This window comes from Xyrauchen texanus, chromosome 8, assembly GCF_025860055.1.
Source record: "Xyrauchen texanus isolate HMW12.3.18 chromosome 8, RBS_HiC_50CHRs, whole genome shotgun sequence".
Taxonomy (NCBI): Eukaryota; Metazoa; Chordata; class Actinopteri; order Cypriniformes; family Catostomidae; genus Xyrauchen; species Xyrauchen texanus.
Window position 1 is genome coordinate 38052796 of NC_068283.1, and position 16857 is coordinate 38069652.

Here is a 16857-nt window from a genome sequence, read left to right on the forward strand (position 1 = left end):
AACCGATAAAATCGATAATGGAAACCATCGACAATTATTTCATTATCGTTTAGTTGGATATTTGCAGTAAGCACAGAGAAGCCCCGTCAGTGACGTCACTTCACAGTCAAGTGAAAAATGTGTTGCATGATAGCTTGTTTGAAAAACAGCGGAGACCAGTTGAAGTGGAAAAAATAGGACCCATGCTGTCCAGCGCAGGAGGCCACTTTATAAACACTTCAAAGAAGATCATAATAATCATACAGCTTAATGTGGAGTGATGCTGCATCAGGTGCTTTACAGAGTGCTAGTGCTGTTTGATGCACAAGAGTTGTTTCACGAGTCACTTACATTTTACTGCTGTTTTCTATGTTTTATAATGTAAACATGTTATGAGTTCAAAATCAGCTGCGTATTTCACAAACCGGTTTGTTCTTACCACAAGCGAGTCCCCATTAAACTTTAATGAGCAAGCGAGCGTGCGCATACACGTCACTCAAACTGATAGCAATGGAGAAAGGGAGCGCAGTCATTTTGATTAACCTCCTGCAACATCACGCCACAATTTCTGTTTCAATGCAATCACTTGTGCAGCTTTCGTTGATATCAGACTGGAGTCTCAGCAGTGAAGGTGTGCCGGTTTTTAAAGTGTTTTCTCCTGCTCATGTAAGGGCATGTAATACAGTGAGCACAGGGATGAGTCTTTTCAGCGTGAGAGTGAATCTGCACAGGGTTTACAAATGATTGAACTATATTAAACTGTATATAATGCTGAACATAATGTATAATAATGCTAAAGGTCCTGATACTTGAAAGCCCCCCTGATAATGCCACATTATGTAATGTCTGATTTCACTAGTACATTTTTTACTATGGCAAACATGATTTTACTGGATAAGCCATACACATTTAGTTTTTCTTCAAAAGAATAGTTTAGAAACATGTAATCAGTGAAAATACTACAATATTAAAATACTAAGTAATCAGTGTGTACAAGCATATGTATCTAACATAATTCTGTGTTTTTCCCAGCTGGGCAGAATTATTAATATTTCTATTCTTGTGTCACTGTTGCCCTCTGCTGGGCTGATTTTTTTGCCATATGGATCATTTTACTCTTTAATGATGAGCATTTTTTGTTAAGTTTTACAAGTAAAAGAACTGTTTCAAATAACAATAATAAAAAATCCAAACATAACTTTTTATGATTCAGGCTTTGTTCAAAGTTTTTGTTCAAAGAGAGTATAGAATTGTGCCCAACTAATGCCCAATACTACATAGGCTAATACATCCAAACTGAATAAAATCACTGATGAAATCCCAATGATAAACAAAACTATTTTGAATACATGACTTATGTAAACAAAAATGATTTTTTTTTTTAGCTTTGAACTGGGGATAAAATACGAATGAGTATTGACAATGATGACAGACAGTAGAATAATTATTAAAAAAAATATATATCGTAATTGATTTTTACCGATAGTTCTAAAAAGCAACTATCGGCACCGATTAATCGGCAAAACCGATATATCGCCTACCTCTAGTTTGTATGTTTCCTGGTAATCGAAAATATAGCAAGCAAAACTGCGCCAAACACCAGTCCAAGTTTAAAAAAAAATATTATCCAATTGTCCAGGTGCGTACACAAGAGTAAAAGGGAAGAAAATGTTGACTACGCACTCAAAATAGGAAAAAAAAAAATCTAAAATGTAAAAAATCGATTTATTCACAGAGAGAAAAAAAAAAAAAAAATATTGAACCCACGATGTTGAAATTGCTAGTGCCATGCTCTACCAGTTGATTAGTTTTTAGCATGTTGCTATGCAGTTGCTAAAGCATTCTAAGTCGTAAGAGCCCACCCCAATTGCAGTATGCATGTTCACTTGTACCTGCACTTGTAGCTGCAGCTCTTTATCAAGCAGAGCTCTCTTCTTCAGAATATCAACCTTCAGCTGCTCCTTGTGTTTGAAGAGCAGCGCTGAAAGCTTGCTGGCGTTCTGCTTACTGCGCTTCTGCTCGACCGACTCCTCCCGTTTCCTCTTTTTGGCCGCCTGCCTCTCATCCTTATCGATTTTATCCAGGATGAACTTCATCACCTGGTTACAAACAATCATCCTACCAAGGAGTTAAAAGAGGGTGCAGTGTTATTGAGTAGTGTTATCAAAGCCTTTCCATTCTTATAAAAGATCTCCAATGGGGAGCACATACATGACAAATTACCATTTAACCTATTTAATAGCTAATGCTTTCAACCATGATTTAAATAGATGGCCTGCAACATATGATAGTTCATGGAGTTCTGGGGTTTGAACCTACAATCTAGTAAATATAATTCCTCTGCATTTCTACACAAGACCAAAATGTGTCATATTTCTAATGCAATCCATTTAAATTACAATTCATGTGCCAACTGAATTTCCACTGGTAATATTCAATGTGTGCAACCAAGACAGAGAGGCGGCAGATTACCTCTGGTTCTCCTCTCTTTCAGCAGGAGTCATGGTCTTCTTCTGTTTTAATTGCTCTATGGCCACATTCTGCTTCTGAGCCACCTGAGGAAAAAGATTCTGTTATTTAACATGTTTCTATTCTCTTAACCCAACAACCAACTAATGCCCAACTTTTTGCTTCTGGCTTTTAATGGCAGTGACATCAACATGATAAAGCCACCATTGTTCAATAAACAGTCACATTTATTATTACTAATAATATCTAGACAGAACAATCAGTTTTAAATAATTGATTTTCTCTGCCCACGCTGCCTGGTTTACATCAGCACAGGCGGAGAAAATTAATACATTTCAACACAAAATTTTAAAAAGAAACTGTATTCTTTATAAAACATACTATGATGATGAGGACATTTGTTAAGAAATAGGGTCAATTTTGACTTCATGTCGTCTTTAAATTTTCATTTAGCAAAAAAAGCATCAAAATTGCTATCATATCACTACTGATGTCTTGGATTAAACCACTGAAGTTGTATGGATTATTTTATTGCTGCCTTTGTGCTTTTTGAAACTTCAAAGTTTTTGGCACAATTCACGTGCATTGTATGGACCTACAGAGCAGAAATAATCTTCTAAAAACCTCCATGTGTGTTCCGGTGAAAGTCACACACATCTGGGATGGCATGAGGTTGAGTCAATTATCAGAATTTGCATTTCATTCAGCAATTTCCAAATGCTTGAAGGTACCACATTCATCTGTCCAAACAATAGTACTAAAGTATAAACACCATGGGACCACGTAGGCATCATACCGCTCAGGAAGCAGACGCATTCTGTCTTCTAAAGATGAACGTAGTTTGGTGCAAAAAGTGCAAATCAATCCCGGAACAACAGCAAAGGACGTTGTGAAGATGTTGGAGGACACAGGTAGACAAGTATCTATATCCACAGTAAAACGTTGGATTTTAAAACGTTGTCTTATATCCACATAACCTGAAAGGCTGCTCAGCAAGGAAGATGCCACTGCCCCAAAACCGGCATTAAAAAGCCAGACTACAGTTTGCAAGTGCACATGAGGACAAAGAAATTTCCTCTGGTCTGATGAAACAAAAATCGAACTTTTTGGCCATAATGACCATCATTATGTTTGGTGGAAAAATGGTGAGGCTTGCAAGCCGAAGAACATCCCAGCTGTGAAGCTTGGGGGTGGCAGCATCATGTTGTGGGGGTGCTTTGCGGCAGGAAAGACTGGTGCACTTCACAAAATAAATGGCATCACGAGGAAGGAAAATTAAGTGGATATTTTTAAGCAACATCTCAAGACATCAGTCATGAAATCATAGCTTGGTGTAAATTGGATCTTCCAAATGGAGAATGACCCCAAGCATACCTCAAGCATACCTCCAAAGTTGTGGCAAAATGGCTTTAGGACAACAAAGTCAAGGTATTGGAGCGTCCAGAACTGAAAATGTGTGTGCGAGCAAGAAGGCCTACAAACCTGACTCAGTTACACCAGTTCGGTCTGGAGGAATGACCCAAAATTCCAGCAACTTTTGTGTGGAGCTTGTGGAAGCATTCCCAAAATGTTTGACACAAGTTAAACAATTTAAAGGCAATGCTACCAAATACTAACAAAGTGTATGTAAACTTCTGACCCACTGAGAATGTGATGAAAATGTAAATCATTCTCTCTAGTATCCTCCTGACATTTCACATTTTTAAAATAAAGTAGTGATCCTAACTGACCTAAGCGCAACTCTGGACTAACTTGAGTCATATCAGAGTTCACACCTGTTTCTGCAGCAGGTCACTCTGACTGGGGTTCTGCTGGGTTTGCTCTCTCTTTGCCTCCAGCTGTTTCTTCTTTTGCTGTTGTTGTTCACAGAGCTGTTGTATGCGCTGGAGCTGTTCCTGTACACTGGCTGTCTGGATCGTTACCAAGTTCTGAATCTGGTGGGTTTGGACCTGACCTCCACCCTGTTGCTGAATCTGAATGGGAAGCTGCAGTTTAATCTGCTGGGGAATCCCAGATGCGGACCCTACCTGCTGGACCTGAGCCTGAATATGGGCCGCTACCTGCATAACATTAGGTTGTAGAGAGCATACAAATATCATCTAACTGGACATGGAAATAGTTATGTATAAATAAATAATGGTTAAGTATAATGACAAATGAGGTAAGAATAGTGCAGAAATACAAGTTTAATTTGTGATTTAAATGGCAGGAGGGCAGGAGTGATACCGTGTACTGTTTGCAATAGTCACGATTGCAGTATTTTTGTTCACCTGACTCTGGATGTGAGAGATGACCTGCTGTTGCAGCCCGGGAACACTGAGGAGCTGCGGGGGAAGCTGGATCTGCGGCTGGACTTTGGTTATGGTGGTCTGAGTGACTTGTGGGGCGACGGAGATGGTGGTGACCTGTGGTGCAGTGGCTGTGGGGGTCACCTGTGCTATCTGAGAGCCAGGGGCAGGTGCAGGTGTGTGGGGCAGGATGGAGGTTTGAGGAGGGGCCTGCAGTTGAGGCAGGAGCTGTACGGGTGGGCGGGGTTGTGGAGTGGGAGTCGGTTTGGTAATGGTGGTGGTTGTGACTGGAGTGGGTGCGAGTTGAGGTGGTTGTGATGGGGGAATAGATGAGGTGGGTGGATGTGCAGTTGGAGGTTGGGGCTGTGGAGCAGGTTGAATTGCTAGAGGAGAGAAAGGAAATATTACAAATTATACATTCAGAAGAGCATTATACACAGAAATGCAGAAATAATAAAAATGCTCATCATTTCTACAAGAATGGTTTTAATGATAATTTATGCCCACGCGCTCTCCTCGTAGTTTTCATGAAATCACATCTTTCATTTCACCTGGTTGTATGGGTGTTGCTGGGGTGGTAATAGGGTTGCTGGTAGCAGCTGGGACAGCAGTGGCTGGGGTGCCCATTGAGGTTGTTGTGGAAGGGGCAGTGGGCACAGACACAGCTGCAGGGGCCATGGGCGTAAACAAAAACCGCTGAACTTGACCATTGGGCATGGCTGCTTGCATGAGCTGTTGACCGGGGCCCGGAATGACTGTCACACCCTGAGGGATGACCTGCAGCTGACCTGTGGTCTGACCCTGCCCTTGGATCACTACAGTCAAGCCCTGGTTGCCACCCTGAAGAGTGAAAGGGCAAGTTTATTTCAGTAAACTCCATAGAACTATACAGTAGAATCCTAAATCAATGTCAACATGAAACAGTATTCGCAACTCATTTACACTCATAATTTGATGAATTTCAGAGTGAAACACAACAAGAGAGTTAAAAAAGTTAAAACATGCCCTGATGAATTGTGCACAATAAGAACAGGAATATGTATGAAGTAAATAAATAGGTCAATTTTGACTTCATGCTGACTTTAGAACCGATACAGACCTGAGCCCCCTGGGTAAGCTGTGTGAGCTGAGCCAGGGTGAGTTTGACCTGACCCTGTTGCGGTCGGGGAGCGGAGGGTGTCTGTGGGGTCTGGGGCTGGTTTGGTGTGGAGAGGCGAGGGGGGGTGCCTACCACCTGTGCTCCGGTACTACTTAGCACTGCCTGTTGCCCTTGACCTGTGCAATACAAAGACAGAAATCACATTTACATCCTAACAGAGATAAAACATCAACATTGTGTGTTAACGAGGTGGTGCAAATCTCAATTAGCTAATTTCCTGAGAAATAGGTCATTGCGCAAAAACGTTTGAGAACCACATCTATTCTAGGCGCAAAGTCTAAACTCAGTTCCTGCATTTGAAGTTTGAGGATTTCACCCGTAGATGATACCAAAGAGCTAAGAATCACTTATAATACTAACCATGATTTGTGTCATTAAATCTATTTGATTATTAATCATTATAATAATCAGTTTATTTTGTATAATGCATTTCATAAGCTCAAGGACACTGTAAAGAAATTAAATATTAATCAGAGTAACAATAGAATATGACAAATCTACATTAAAATAGGAGACATTGCAATAGGAGAGATGCAAAGTTTATTTCAAGCAGGTGAGACACGGGTGAGCAGGACGGGAGCCAACAGTCCCAGACAGGCCGAAAGAGAACATTCATATAAAAAATTATACTTTTGGGAGGGTGGCACCAAAAATGTAAGATTACCTTGTTGAACCATCAGGGGAGCGCGAATGATAGTCTTGCCAAGGGTGGTGGTCTGTTGCAGTGGAGAACGTATCATTGCCATCCCTGGACGGATAGGAGTTCCAGTAGTAACAACCTGGACATTGAAAATGACTAAAAATGTAATTTCGAACAAATACACGTAAGAACCTAAAAAATGGTTAAGCTCTACAAGAGGGATGACAGTGATGACTGGTAATGTTTAAAACCCAAAAGGTGCTTATTTTAGTGAGAATGCTGGATAATAAATCTAAGGTCCATCCATACCTGCTGTGTGGAGGTGGTAGTGTTGGGTCTGATGTTAATGGTGGCAGTACGGGGCTGGAATGAGGGGAAGGACTGTGCGCTGACAGCTGTGCTTGATGGAATGATGCCCACCACCTTCTGCTGTACCTGCACCAACCCTGTAGAGATAAAAGACTGCCTTAAATCATGTCTATTCATCTTAGATTGACAGATAGAAGTAAATAACAAAAAAAAAAGCAACTGAACAATAGATCTTAAATTACTAACACACTGCAACTGAATCATGTGTACTGAATGAAGGCACTAAAGGGCGAATAGCTTAACATATTTGGGTTGCTTCTACCAAGCTTCAGACTTTCATAGAATTTATTATTTTATTTATTTACTTAAAGCACAATCACATTTTTATCATTTAGCACAAAGATGACAAAGACATTACAGCTTAATTTTCTGTTATAAAAACCGTTTCTGTTATTTGAAAAAGGTACAATTCTCATTGGCTGCTACGGATGACGATAACATTCGAATGCTAAAATTAACATTCAAACAATTTTGGGGTAAAACAGGCACTGTGCCACAAATAAAACAGAATGCGGATATCTTGAGACATGTTTTAAAAGCAGAATTTCCTTTTAATTTGACACCGCGTCTACAGATGTTTTGTGAAAATGCATCGCTCCAGAATGAGACACTGAAAAAACAACAAAAACAAAACAGCGCAACAGTCAAAGACGTCCGCCTAATGCATGCTTGCAAAGACAAAGCTGGATGCGTTCGGAGTGAATGGCCCCTTAGGTGGAAATCTTTGTTGGTTGTGTCTTGACCATATGGTCTTGATGAGGGTCTTGCTGCATAAGCATAAGACACGTACTTTCAACTATTTTTAAGTAGTAGTGGTAGAAGTATGGCACTTGTATAGGCTTCATGCAAACACTAAGTTAACGTAAAACCATCAATTGAAGCGTTTCTTTTCTAGTTTTACTTATTTTTAGACAAATCTTTAGACTATAATGTCACACACTTTGTTAAAAGCCAGATTTGTTCTTTGCAACACGATGCTGATTGGTTTATATTGATTCGTTCTGCCCTCTTGTGGACCTAGGAGACAAAGTCGATTTAAAAATCAGATGTCTTGAAGATTTTCCCTCTACCTGAAATAATGTCTTTAAAATCTGAATATATTTTGAATTTTGGGAATATTTAAGTGAAAAATTCAATTTTAGTTTCTCAGCCCTTAACTAACACATACCCAAGGTATGTTGTTCCTCATTTTAGACACAAAGTAGGCTAACCAAAAACCACAAATACTTATCAGAAATCAGAAATAATCTAAAACAAACATTTCAGTCATATCGCTTAAACTCTGATACTGTGCCTCTATGCGTGCAGGAAGGGCTAACGTATAAAAGCCACATGCCAGTGATGCCGGAGGCCTGCCATACCTCCTTGCGTGGTTGGCACGTTCACTGTGACTATCTTGCTGTTGGCTGGAACGGGCAGTTTAGCGGCGATGACACTGCCGGCCATCGACCCTGCAGCAGCTGCGATGTGGAACGTTTGTCCGGACGTGGTGGCGCTACTCGCCGCCACAGTCACAACAGAACTGGTGGAGACTGCAAGACACAGGTCTAGTCACCACCCTAACACATACTTTACATGTCAACCAGGGAATTCAGCAGTGGTGCCCAGAAATATTCATGCTGACTATGGACCATGTGACTATGTAAAGAAATTTGAAAGCATTGAAAGATGTTGTAGGACTCAAATTGTGCATACAAAATCACCTCCCTTTCGGGGATATTTCCTGCTGGGTAAACTTCCGAAGATGAGCTCAAATGACCAAACTCCTTTGTAATTTTTGGGTGAACTATCCCTATGATCATTTACTCACCCATATGCCATCCCAGAGGTGTTTGAATGGATTCTTGTGTTACTTGGGTGGTAACAAACCCCAGTACTCAAGGGGATGATAGCATTAGTCAAATGACTTTATCAGAATTGTTTTGTGTTATTATTCAGGTAGCTAGCAATAAACATGTCGACAAGTATTAGCTACAAGCATTTGCGTTCATGTAGGGAATGTTTCAGGCCTAAAAAAGAAAGAAGTAGGTTTGGAAAGATTCATTTATAAATGGCAATAAACAGCATACTGACATTCCTCCGTTTCTGATGTCCTGCACCAGCAAAATAAAACTGTAGACTTTTCGCAGTTTATCTTTTTCAGAATATAAGCTAGGCACCACTGACTTTTCTTATTTCAATGCATTCCATAATCATTGCACTGCTTGCATCCACTTACGCCATTTAGACTATACATTTATATCGTGCATAGAAAACAGGCCACAAAACACCACAAATTAGAAAGCGAAAAAAGACACTGCAACAAACTGGTAATTAAGCTTCTGTCCAACCAAATACACCAAAGTGCAAGAAACCACACAACAACACCTGAAATAAAAATGGTCAAACTAAATCTTTGACCATGCCTCCATTTAACCATTGGAAAGACTGACCTGAATTACCTTGGCCCTGCTTGACCCAGGAAGCAAAAGACTGCTGGAAGTTTTGGTTTTGCTGGAATGTCACCGGAGCGCCCAGCTTGGTAGTGGTCATCACCACTTTTGGCACTGTAGTTACCTGACCGCCAACAGACCCCACTACCACCTTCTGAGTGGTGGTTCCAGGGGTCAAAGGTGTGCTGGTTAGGGTGCATGTGCTGCTGGTACCTGCAGGTTTCTGCTGCTCCAACCGTTTCTACAATATAATAAATATAGTATAATATTACATTACCACCATTTTCAAATTACATATAAATATAATAAACATTATAAGTTTCAAGTAGACATTATGATGCATTTTCAATATGGTTGGTCTTAACGGAGAGTTAAAATAAATGCCAGATGTGTATGTGACTTTTTCTTCTGCTGAACTCGTTTTAGAAGAATATCTCAGCTCTGTAGGTCCGTACAATGCAAGTAAATGGTGATCTGACCTTTGTTGCTCCAAAACCCACATACAGGAAACATAAAAGTAATCAATATGACTCCAGTGGTTTAATCCATGTCTCCAGAAACTATATGATAGGTGTGGGTGAGAAACAAATAAAAATGTAAGTCCTTTTTTATTCTAAATATCCACTTTCAGCTTCACATCTAAAAAGTGATTTCGAATAAAAAAAAAAAAAAAAGACGACTTCTTGTTTCTCACGCACACCTTTCATATTGCTTCAGAAGATATGGATTTACCACTGGATTCGTATTAATTTTTGGAGTTACAAAAGGTCTGATCACCATTCACTTGCATTGCATGCACCAACAGAGCTGAGATTTACTTCTACTCTTTGTTTGTGTTCAGCAGAAGAAAGTCATACACATCTGGGATGACATGGGGGTGAGTAAATGACGAGATCATTTACATTTTTGGGTGAACTGTCCCTTTACTTACATTTAAACCATTTACTTTGTGTATTATAAAGGCATTTTTACATTATATATATTTTACAATACATATATTGCCAGATGCTGTCAATATCAGTGTACCAGTTGACAACATTAGCCATATTTTCTACAATCGGGCCAAACAGTTCTAATCGCAAAACCATACTGTTCTGTGTTGATCCAGGCCAGATGGCTAGGTTACACTTTGTTTTTCCACTGTGGGGCAGTGAAATCAGGAGAATGCACGTAACAGATATGTAATTTGCCGATGGTGGGAGAGGTAAACATTGGAGCGGGTGCGGTGCGCTATGGAGGATGATCGTATATTCCAGTGTTTAGGACTGCTTTTTCCCTGGTTTTACTCTGCTAACAAACAGTAAAGACACGGACCAAGTTGCAAAAGGGATAGAAAAGAGAAAAAGGCAAAAGGTTTACCATTATTTGCTGATGGCTTGTGTATGCCAATGGATATGAGCATGCAGAAAGGTAAAAGTTCCCAGACTAGCTAAAAAGGATATTTATAGACAAAATATTATATAAGCATTATGTGAAAAAAGCATATGGGATTATATTGATGCATTCAGAGTTTAAATGAGCATTCAGAGTTTTCTACATCCCTGACAAAAAAGGCAAGTAGAAAAATAAATGTAGGCTACAATACTAGTTAAACTATCATAAAGATACACTAAACGAGTCACCTCGTACTAAAGCCATTCAACCAGCAAGGTTCAGAACAGTTGAGAACAGTTTACAACCGTGCCTTGCCTGAGTGGTGGTGGCGTAGTGGGCTAAAGCACATAACTAGTAATCAGAAGGTTGCTGGTTCAATCCCCACAGCCACCACCATTGTGTCCTTGAGCAAGGCACTTAACTCCAGGTTGCTCCGGGGGGATTGTCCCTGTAATAAGTGCACTGTAAGTCGCTTTGGATAAAAGCATCTGCCAAATGCATAAATGTAAATGTAAATGTGCTCAAGTGGAAATGCTAATGTAACCGTTCCGTACTATGCTCAGAACCGTTGGCCTGATGGTGGAAAAGCACTCAATGTTGTTTCAATACAAAGGATAACAATGGAAATACGTTTTTAATTATATTGTGTTGTCCTTGATTGTTATTATTGGCTTTTGTCAAACTGAAACGGAATGAAAAAGCACAGTCAACAGAAAACTCAATTAAATTGCCAGGGGTATTAGGAGAAATGGATGTGACAAATCAGCCATGGTGATTATAAATAACTGCGATTATTTTAAGCATGTCAATTTTACTCTTAAACACACCTTCTGGTTTTTGTGTAACTACAATTAGTAGTTAGTTAAAACAAAAGTGTTAAAAGCTATCAGGTTCAAGACACAACCAATCCAACAGGCCCATTGGGAAGAATATCCATTTCATTCAATATTGTGCCCCTGGTTAGTAAAGAGGGGCGCCCCAGGTGGGCACATGTCTACATTCCCACCTGCTGGGCTGCCAATCTCTGCTGCTTAAGCTGAGCTTCCAATTGGGCCTTGACCTCCTCTGCTTTCTTCTGCACACTAACCTTAGTCGGGTCAGCCACCTGTGCCTTCTCCCTCTCAACCCTGTGAAAACAAGCAAGTCGGAAGAATTTAAAAGAAAAAGTAAACAAAAACATACAACAGTATGACCTTTTGAGAAAAGGTAAACTGAAAAGTTAGTGAAACAAGGCATCACTTCCTAAAACAGCACAGCGTATTACAATCTTGATGTAAGTGTACTAAACTGAAACTTAGTAAACAAACTTAGATTCAAATAATAATAAATGAATGAATAAAGAAATATACTTTGCGCTCTTTAAAGAGGGCGTGCACAGTACAATTTTAGCCTGTCATGCACGTTGCTGACAGTTATCCCCCCGCCCCCATAAGGAAAAATCATGTCAATCATTGATACCTGTACGGTCATGTCTCGCATTGTGTCAAAGGTATTGCAAACGCAGCTGAGCGGTTTAAAAATCTGGGCAATGTTGGCTTGAGTTCTTCATATGGTTAATTAAGCCGAAATGGTTTGACCAATTGGGAAGCGGTGACATGACTTTAATTGGTAACACATTTAGTCAAGCAAGCTTGATGATATTCCGATGACTTGCAGGGACACTGGAAGAATCAACTTAACATTGGTGTTTGTAGAATGCATGAAGATTGTTGTTAATAATTTGAGTTCAATAAAACAAGTTGTGTGACATTTGGAAGGACCTGGTGGTAGATGATACCAATCTATGTGTCTACCAAATGGCGGCAATTCCCCGAATTGGGAATTTCTCATTAACATCCCTCTTTACAGGTCTCTCACTGCAGAAATACTGCAAGCCTTTCCAAATTCCACAAAGGTCTTTTTTTGTGACCTGCTGAGATTTTCGTTTTTGGTTGTGTTTTTCCCCCAGCCAATTTGCCTTATTAAATGTCAAATTGTGGACCTCAATTGTTTCCTGATTCCTCCCACTTTGGCGACACAAACATCCAGAACATTTTGGATTTGTGTCACAGTTGCATTGGTCGCATACAACATGAAAAAGACGGCAAAGAAGCATTTCCCACCTTTCAGTAAAGGCTCGAATCTCCCATAGTTCCAGATCTTCCTCAGCCACCCAGGTTTCGATCACAACAGGCCCTGTCTGTTTCGCTGGTTCAGGTTTCTTTGGTCTCAGAGCACTAGATCTTAAGCCTTTTCTTTGAGGTGTGGGAGTCTCTGTTCAAAGAAATGATGGACAAGCCAAATACTGACATTATTGAGCTTAGCATGATAGAGAACGTATGCCAAGCAGAAGATCAGGGGTTTATTTTTAGCCATAAGGACTCTTGAGCCACCATTACCTTTGGGAGTATCAGGCACACCGAGGGGGCAGATTATCTTCCTGATGCAATACTCTGAACGAATCCCATAAGGCCCAACATCTCGTCGCTTGATGATCTCAGTGGTGGTGATATCAGTGTCAGATGTTTCTAGGAAGTACCAGAGAAAAAGTTACTGAGCCTGCAACGAAGACTTCAAAGGTTCTGCGTGAACATTAAAGTGAGGGTACAGCTAATGAGTCCTAACCTGTTCGTGTTGTCCCGACAGCGGGTGAAGGCTTCACAGACATGTCGTCCCATCTGAGGCAGGCCCAGAGCAGCCGTAACATCAGGCTTACTCCAGCCAAAGACCTCACAGTCTGGAGTCGGTATCTGCCAAGACAACCTCCATCTCATTAGAATTTGCTGTCCATCATGTAGATGGATTAAAAGAATTAGCATCACAGTTTTTCACACAAATCTTATTAGCCTATATGGTCTGTTTGTGACAGCTTTGCTCTGACTAGTCCTGTTCTTAAAAGATTCAGAAAAAGGGAGCTTGCATCAATATTCCTCTCTCTCCTCCTGACAAAACCGTAACCTCGAGAAATGACCTGAACACGAATTGTGACCAAGAACAAGGAAATAAAGTGATGAGCTACACCAACCCTTATAGAGATAGTTCACCCAAAAATGAAAATTCTCTCATCAATTACTCAACCTCATGCCATCCCAGATGTGTATGACTTTATTTCTTCTGCAGAACAAAAATTATATTATAATGCAATGCAAGCATGATACTAAAGTATCGCAAGTGGCCGCCTAAGCATAGCTTAGGTGTTCTGTGAGGTTTTTAGCAACTTGCTTCGGCTGCTAGGGTGTTCTAGGTGTCCAAAAAACAAAACAAAAAAAAACAAAAAACAGACTGCACTTGAGACAGTCCGCACGTAAAGCGCTGATGATGCAATGTGCATCACCTGCACTGTGTGCAAGACATACAAGCAAACTGAAGTAGACTTTGGCCTGTACTAGGGATGTCCTGATACCATTTACTTTTGAGAATAAGTCAGATAGCCGATACAATCTATAAATCTAATTTATAGATTGTAATTGTTACCAACCAGTGGTCAACATCATTTCAAGACTCACATGTGCTTGGCAAGCCAAGGACTAAAGGATTTATTTATATAAATGATTGCCGTTATAAACTAGCAAGTGAAAAGTTCTGCACCAATTACAGTATAATTATTGTATTTCACTTTTGTGATTACACAACTATACATAAACCATATCAATAAAATATCTTACATGTTGAGTAAGATTAAAAGCTGGGTTGCTTTTAAATCCTTTCAGATCTCAGAGTTGTCGCCACCTCTGAAAAGCCAAGCCGATGTTGATTCTGGTTTTATTACGCACTCGCTTTCCCTTTTTGTAGACTCTGCTCTGGGTTTCTTTGTTTTTACAACCGGTGACTCCCCGGAGGTTTGCTGTTTTGAATGATCCATGGTCAGTTTCTCATTCGTTGGGGCAACAAACTTTCAGCTTCAACTACTCCCACACACACACGCTACAGTAGCCGGAATCTTATTAGGATATAAAGTCAACACGTACGGGTGAATGACGCATGTATGCAATTTCCCGTGAAATCCGTCCCAAAAGCTCTAAAATATATATAATATAATATATTATTATAGCTTTATCAAAGTGTATTTGGGTAAAGACATGGTTTGGAACATTTATTTTGGTTGCATTCTCTCATTAATAAAAAAAATAAATATTTTAACAAAAAAAAAAGTTGCCAATTCATTAAAAATGTAATCAAATAAAAGATAGAATCATTTTCAACAGTGTATTATTTAGCAAATTAAGTGCTTATATACAGACCCTCACAGCACAATCCAAAATACAACGCTGGAGTTATATTTTGTCAAATAAAGTGCTGCATAACAGAGCATCACAGATGTTAGTATCTGATAGTCGACCAAATGTTAGTCGATGAGAAGAGCCTTTGTCGACCAAGCTTTGATTGGTCAGTTGGTTGCAGAAAAAAAATTATAAATAAATAAATATATATTCAAGTAATTAAATTAATATTATAAACATGAGACTAGTCGACTAAGGGCTTAAATTAACACCTAGTCGACCAGGAAAATCTTTGGTTGGGGCAGCCCTATTAAGTATAATACAATTACTACTGATTTATAATAATAATAATAATTATTATTATTATTATTATTATTAGCAGCAATAGAAGTAGTAAAATAGTGAATATTACATAACTTTACAGTAGTGATATATTTGTCATAATTTTGTCCTTCAAATGTAGCTTTTATTTTGAAGTGCTTCAGTGTTGTTTTACCCAAGGAGATCTGACGTTATGACGGAAGATTCACACTCTGGAAAATCTGGTCGCTACAGGACTAAAAGTGATTATTAAACTGCAAAAGGCTGCTATTAATTAAATAAGTATGTACTCTGTATGTGCCTCACACTACAACGTGAAGTTGTACTCTGCTTAAGGTCATCTGCTACAAACGGAGTGTGCAATGCTCATGACAATGTTTTCCCTGTATGAGCCTTTGAAGACAGTGTTACCCACATATGGATTCAGCATCGGCGCAACTGAAGGAGTGCCACTGTTGAAATTTCACATGGTCATCATTAATATTATTTATGCAACAAAACACTTGCTAGGCCCAGTCAGTTGCATGCTTTCTACACCACGCACAAAGCACGCTGTTGAATGGTGATATGAAATGAAACACACAAAAATACATCCAATTACTCCGTGATGTCACCGTTTAACTGAGAATCGGTAAACCAATCCATACAGATGAACAATTTAAATCAATAGTCTTGTCTTTGTTTCAAACTGTAATTCCAGAATGTGCACAAATAAATCAGCTCTACCGCATCCATCTTAACCTCTCTTGTGCAGATCACTAAACGCTTGTTGAGTTTAGTGTAAGCGTCCACAGAGAGAAAGTCTCAAGTAAGGTCTGTCGCATATTTACTGAACTTGATTCAACATGCGAATGCCATTGTACTACATCTTGATAAGTAAGCGATGCACTCCTGTTTATAATCACCAAAGCAAAGCTGTTAACATATAAGCGTGCAACATCAGAGTTATCTAGTTTTTCCACCTTTCATATCACCCCCACATATTACAGGACCTTTGACCTGAAAAGGCAGAAACAGCAAAAACGCATCGTGTAAAATGCTACCAGAACTACTCTGGGTGAAGAGAACCTACAGCAGGGAGAAGAGAGACACACTCTGTCATCTCCATCTTATTAAGGCCCCATCTGACCTGTACAGGTATTTTCTCTGCCCTGTGAATCAGTCAGTATTGGTCAATATAAATATTCAAGATAGATTATCTAGTTTTTCCACCTTTCATATCACCCCCACATATTACAGATTATGCATATACAAATATGCATAAATAATACAGTAATTTAAATACTATAATATTAATAATATACATAATATGAAAATATATGATCTATAATGTATATATGGACTATATATGATATGTATAATTATATTTTATAAGAAAGTTCTCTCTCAGGATTTCATCTGTTAACATTTTCATTGCATTTAGTCAACATTAAAAGGCCATTTAATGCAACTGGTGAGTATTGACTTCCTGCTAAAACCTTTGACTTTCATTCTTCCATAGAGCACAAAAGGAGATGTTAGGAAGACAAGTGTATGTTTCAGTTACCATTCACTTTAATTTTATAGAAAATAAATAAATATGCAGTGCCAGTGAATGCTGACTGGAACATTCTTTATACAAGAGATT

General features: G+C 39.3%; 1 protein-coding gene across 12 annotated transcripts in view; it reads right to left on the minus strand.

Annotated features, from left to right (window-relative positions):
- The window catches only part of LOC127647538 (nucleosome-remodeling factor subunit BPTF-like), a 56413-nt gene that overhangs the window by 11817 nt on the left and 27739 nt on the right, over positions 1-16857 (minus strand). For 4 of the 12 annotated variants that reach the window (XM_052131819.1, XM_052131820.1, XM_052131818.1 and 1 more), the window contains exons 14-27: positions 13315-13439; positions 13089-13217; positions 12813-12963; positions 11717-11837; positions 9337-9577; positions 8266-8436; positions 6845-6981; positions 6560-6674; positions 5836-6011; positions 5288-5576; positions 4719-5119; positions 4224-4508; positions 2452-2534; positions 1872-2097 (exon numbers count right to left, since the gene is read on the minus strand). In XM_052131819.1, the coding sequence (XP_051987779.1) occupies positions 1872-2097; positions 2452-2534; positions 4224-4508; positions 4719-5119; positions 5288-5576; positions 5836-6011; positions 6560-6674; positions 6845-6981; positions 8266-8436; positions 9337-9577; positions 11717-11837; positions 12813-12963; positions 13089-13217; positions 13315-13439 (2650 nt within the window). The remainder of the gene's footprint in view (positions 1-1871; positions 2098-2451; positions 2535-4223; positions 4509-4718; positions 5120-5287; positions 5577-5835; positions 6012-6559; positions 6675-6844; positions 6982-8265; positions 8437-9336; positions 9578-11716; positions 11838-12812; positions 12964-13088; positions 13218-13314; positions 13440-16857) is intronic. The other 8 variants (XM_052131828.1, XM_052131823.1, XM_052131829.1 and 5 more) reach the window with 5 other exon arrangements.